A 5,314-nucleotide genomic window follows, 5' to 3' on the forward strand; every position below is an offset into this window, starting at 1 on the left:
GTCAGGGAGTGCCTCTGCAAACTGAAACGCTTTGAAGTCAGTGGTTTTCAATCCTTTTAGACTCAAGAGCCTCCTCACTAAACTCAAGGCCCTCCCTGGAAAACACCAGCTCTTAGTTTTTACTAATTTTTTGGATACAGAAAAATACTACAGCAATTCGTAGAATCATGCAAAACGAGGGCTGGAGGAGATCTCAGGAGGACACATCTAGTCCAACCCCAGCTCACAGCAGGACCAGCCCCAACTAGATCATCCCAGCCAAGGCTTTGTCCAGCCGGGTCTTAAAAACCTCCAAGGATGCGGAGTCCCCCACCTCTCTAGGGAGCCTACTCCCTCCAAAATTGTTCTGTTTGATGGGATGGATTGGTTAGGTGCCTCAGGACTAGATGCCCTCTGGGGGGTCCTTTGCAGCCTGTTTTCTCCACCCGCCTATGAAAAGTCACAGAGGGCAGGATGGCTTTAATGCTCCAGATCCTATGTGAAATCTCAGATGTCTCGGTAGAGCCGGTATCTTTTATTAGATCAACTAAATAGTTGGAGAAAAAAAAAATTCTTTATTTGCAAGCTTTTGGGCCCACACGCTCTTCCTCAGGCAAGGGAGCATGCACAGGGTGCAACACTTCACCCAGGTAGAAATGAAACTTCATACTGAAGTCTCGGGACTCCTGCAGCAAACGCTGTGCAGCTGGGCTGACAGTCCCTGGTCTCTGGGCCGAGCTCCCGCATGCCGCCGTCACCCACGGGAGGGCGCCCTGGAGCCCCGCAACCCTGCGGCCCCGGCCTGGGCCTGATGCCCGGCTGGGCGACGCCTCTGCCGCAAGAAGGCGGGAAGGAAGGGCGCATGCGCACGTCGGAAGGGCCCAGAGAGACGCGGCCCCGCCCCTCCGCGAAGCCCCGCCTCCCCGCAGGGTGCCGCTCTCGTGTCACGTGGCGGGATTGTCACGCGGGTGGTCACATGACGGCGAGGAGGGTCACATGACCGGCGCGGGCAGCATGGCGGGCGGGCTGCTGATGTGGTTGTGGCTGTGGCTGCTGGCGGGGCCCGGCGGCGCCGTGTGGCCGCAGCCGCAGGACGTGCGCGTGTGGCCGGGCAGCAGCTCCCGCCTCGTGCCCGGTCGCTTCCGCTTCGGCTATGCGCGCGACTCGGCAGTGGGGCCGGGCTGCACCGTGCTGGACCAGGCTTTCCTGCGCTACTGGCGCCTGCTCTTCGCCGCCCAGCGCCGCCCGCCAGGTGAGGTGGGGGCGGCAGGCAGTGTCCTGGGGCGGGAGGCCCATGGGAAGATCTCGGGGCCTGGAGGCCATCTCCTGCCCCCAGCCGGGCCCACGGGTGCCTGCAGCTGGGCAGCCAGGTAGTTGCTGCGGGCGGAGGAGAGGAGATGCTGCATGGCTCCAGCCTGTCTGTGCTCCTCACGCTTGCCAGAAAGGCGCCGGGAACCAGGTCTGCAGCAGGGTCGTGGTCTCCCCTCTCCTCTGTGGCTGTGAAATGTAGTTGACCTACTGTTATATCCTCCAGAGCCTGCAGCGGGATCCCCAGCTACTAGCGCCGCATGGAGATCCTCTCCCTCCCATGGCATTGCTGGCCTTGAGTGGGGGATCTTCAAGCACCAGCTTTGCTGGGTTGGGCGCCGCGTGTAGGTGCCTGGATTGCGACTCCCAAAACAAGTGCTTGGCTCACAGCTTAGCTGCTGCCTGAGACCTTGCAGTGGCCAGAGGACACGTTGAAGGCAGATCTCAAAAAAATGGGTGCTGACATCCAGAGCTGGGAGGAGCAGGCTGCCAACTGGCTCCTGTGGTGCTGCAACCTCAACTTTGAAGCAGAGAAGGGAGAATGGAGAAAGGAAAAGGAGAGAGATCCTAGCCTATGGCTTACTGTCCTCTGCGGAAATATCTGCAACATTTGTGGATGGGTCTGTAGCTCAAAGTTTAGATTCTTGAGTCTCCTCAAGACCCATTAGTGAGCAGTGGTAGAGATCATCCTTGAATTAAGGGATTACTGGCAGCAGCAGTGGTTCACCAGCACACTTGCAGCCCAAAGGGAGGGACTCCTTTTGAAGCGCCCCTGTGTGCATAAATGACCCTGAAATGCAGTGCTTTGCCATTGGGTCTTTGTGACACTGGAGCATCTGGATGTTTGGTCCCCTTCTAAGTACCCTTTCTAAAAGATGTAAGCACATGACAGCAAGGTGGCTACTGTGTGTCATCTGGGAGTGCCTAGGAGATGTGAACATGGCCCTGTTGCATTGGGTTCTGGGTGTGCACCTGCACAGAATGGAAAATTGGTCCTTGCCCTAAGAAGATTAGCATGTTAATGTAAAAACAAAATCATGTTTGGACTGAATGTTTGTAGGATGTCCCTTGGCCTTAATACAGGATAAATTGGGGGTGGCCAACTTGACATGCATGTCCCAAGTGACATTGCTGGACATAAAAACAACACGTGGGTTTAGCAAACTAGGGTTTATTGCATAGTAATGGGCAACAGAGTCAGAATATTTAGCAGCACACCACATACTCATATCATACACTCGACATGCACACCATTCGCACTAAGTCACCTATCCGCAGCTCTTGGAGTCACATTGCGATGGCCAGTCACAGGCTTCAAGGCGTGGTGGGGCGCCGGGTCTCTCTCTTGACATGCCGGTAGGTTGGTGTTGGTGGTCAAGGCGCTCATCAGGCTGTCTTTTCACTGCCTTTTTATTTCCTTTTGGGCAGACTTCGACCAAATCCTGGAAACTTATGGAGGCGTCTTTACTAATCACCATTTACCTTTTTGCATGTATTTATTTTAGACTCTGTCACCAGTTACGTGTTGTTTTTCAATCCCATGTTGTACCAGCTCCACGTTCCTAAGACCCCTGTATTATCTTGTTACTTATTGTAGCTGGTTTGTACCAGCCTCCATTTAACCATTTCTCTTGCATCAGTCACAGCCCACAGACTTGCTTGCTGCTTTTAAAATTGTTGACACAGTTAAGATGGCAACTTAGCATAAGCATTTATAAGCAAAGTCATAGCATAAGTATAACATACTTTAAACAATAATAACATATTCCAAAACATATTTCAATAACATGGGTAGCTTCTTTGTGCCAGACAGCAGATCAGGAAGGGGAGAGGTGGCAGGGATCAGAAAGCAGAGCGTCAGATCTGGAAGGGGAAGGGAATGGGAGTGCCACTCGGGGAAGGTCTGGGGCGACTTTGGCATAGCAGACAAAAACATTGGCCTTCAATGAGATTAAAATATTGCAGTGATTTAGCAAACATGCTCTGAACTTTTGTAAAACTCTAGCGTGTTTAAAATGGATTGTTCAAGCAGCAGAAGTTTCTCGGGGGGTGGTGGTGGTGGGGGAGGGGGTTACAACAGTCAACAATCAGCAAAAGGATGCTTTTTTTTTGAGATTCCAGGCAGCTGAACAGAGCAGTTTTTCCTTCCTGTCTGGCTACCTCTATCTTGTTTGTCAAACAGCCAGCCTAGAAATTCCCTGGTTACTCAGCGGTCCAGTCCTGATTTTAAGAGTGGTGATAAGCTCTGCATATATGACTAAAATGTGGAAACAATCTGTACCCACTGGCTGACACTGTCATGTTACTCTCTGTTCTGTAGTACATCTTGCCTTTCCTTTCAAGGTTCTTAAAGTGCTTTACAAGTGTTAGTGAAGTAAACTACACAGTGGAGGTTAGCTGACTTCTGCAACATAGCCCAGATGAGTTGCCCAGCCTTGTACTTCAACTACTAGACTAGGGTTGTCCAATTTCTGAGTGGCTGGGTGCTGCAAGTCCCCCAGCCACATGCTTTGCCCCTTCCCACCCCACACTTCTTGCCCTGCCCATGCTGCGCTGTGTAGAAAGCAATGCCCCCACCAACCTCCTTCTGCTGCATGGTGCCAGTGCCTCCAAGCCTGAAGACTGTACTGTGCCACCTGCCTCTTCATGTCATGTGACAAGCACAATCCTGCTGTACCATGTGTAGGGTCCCTGGGTCCACCCAGCCACAGGCTCTCGGCCCTGCTGCCCTAACCCCAGGGGTAGGGGCTGGAAGGAAAGCCGAAGGAAGGAGAGAGAGCTTGGAGACTCCAGCAACAGCAGCTGAGTAGTGGGGGAGTAGTACCCAGAACAGGAGTCCAGGGACTGCAGGTTCATCTCTTGGGACCAGATGTGGCCCAGAGGTCCCAAATTGAACAGCCCTGTACTAGACCATAATCTGTTTCTGAAACTTAAAATAGCACTTAATCTGTAGTCTGTACACCCACTGTTTGCTATTTACAAATGGGTAACTTGTAACCTTAGCCTGGATGGTTGGGGACCTCAAAAAATTTTGGTAACTGTGACTGCAGCCCCAGTTTAGTAGCTGAGAAACCTGCCATTTACTGGAGTTCTCTTCTGGTAGAAATGTAGGAGATTGCATCTAGTCTTCTGTTCAAACAGGCTGAGTCAGGAGCTGTTTTCAGCCCTTCATGCTCCCCATGTAAAGGCAGTAAGTAACAGGCTGCCTTGCTTTTATTCTGTTTTGTTCTTGGTGGTTTCTTAGTCTTCATGTCCCTCCCTCCCTCTGGGACTCTTGACCTTTCATTTGCTTCATATCCTACCCCTGCCCATAATGGTTTTTTGCCACCTCACTTTGCCTGGGGTTGGGTTGCTGCCAGTGTTGTAGTTGCTTAAGCTCTGGTTCTCTCTGACAAGCTCAGGTCTTGGTGTTTGTAGCACTGCTCTGTATTTCTTAGCTGCTAAACTGGGGCTGCAGGGAAAAAGAACTCTGTCTATGCAGCACTCTCGTAATCAGACCTGCATTCTCAGTATACTCTCTCAATTTGTGAGCATCTATCTTTGTAGGATAAGATGCAAAAACACCCTAGTGCAAGAAGCAGGAAAGCAATTTAGTCTAGGAAGTAAAGGATGTGATTTACCCTTAGGTCACTGTAGACTGTCCTATATGGTCAAATACTGAAGGGCTTAAACTTTAAACAGGCAGGGGTTGGTTTGGGACAATTGCCAGCTGATTTTTTTTTTTTTTTCCTTAAGCCAGTATCTTTGTGGTGGCTCAAGAACCTAAACTCTTTACAATAGTTCCCAGCTGCTGTTGTCACAAAGCAAACATTCACAGTGTGAATTGGTATACGTTGATGCTCTAATGTCTGTCCAGCTCTGCAGTTGGCCTGAAGCAATAGGGCTGAGAACTACAACAACTCCTATTCATCAGAAATAACCAACAACCGTCATGCTTAATAACTTAAATGTCAACATGAATGGTTTCCCTGCCGATCAAAGCAAAAAAAAAAAAAGATGATTTTAGAATGCATGATGCGGTACTTGA

At 50.7% G+C, this 5,314-nt stretch overlaps 1 protein-coding gene across 1 annotated transcript in view; it reads left to right on the forward strand.

Annotated features, from left to right (window-relative positions):
* The first annotated feature begins 975 nt into the window (after window positions 1-975).
* Window positions 976-5,314, forward strand: part of HEXA (hexosaminidase subunit alpha) — a 27,829-nt gene continuing 23,490 nt past the window's right edge. The window contains exon 1 of the mRNA XM_019504493.1: window positions 976-1,231. Within this exon, the coding sequence (XP_019360038.1) occupies window positions 976-1,231 (256 nt within the window). The remainder of the gene's footprint in view (window positions 1,232-5,314) is intronic.

This window comes from Gavialis gangeticus, unplaced genomic scaffold, assembly GCF_001723915.1.
Source record: "Gavialis gangeticus isolate Ggan-Ray unplaced genomic scaffold, GavGan_comp1, whole genome shotgun sequence".
In the NCBI taxonomy this organism is placed as follows: domain Eukaryota; kingdom Metazoa; phylum Chordata; order Crocodylia; family Gavialidae; genus Gavialis; species Gavialis gangeticus.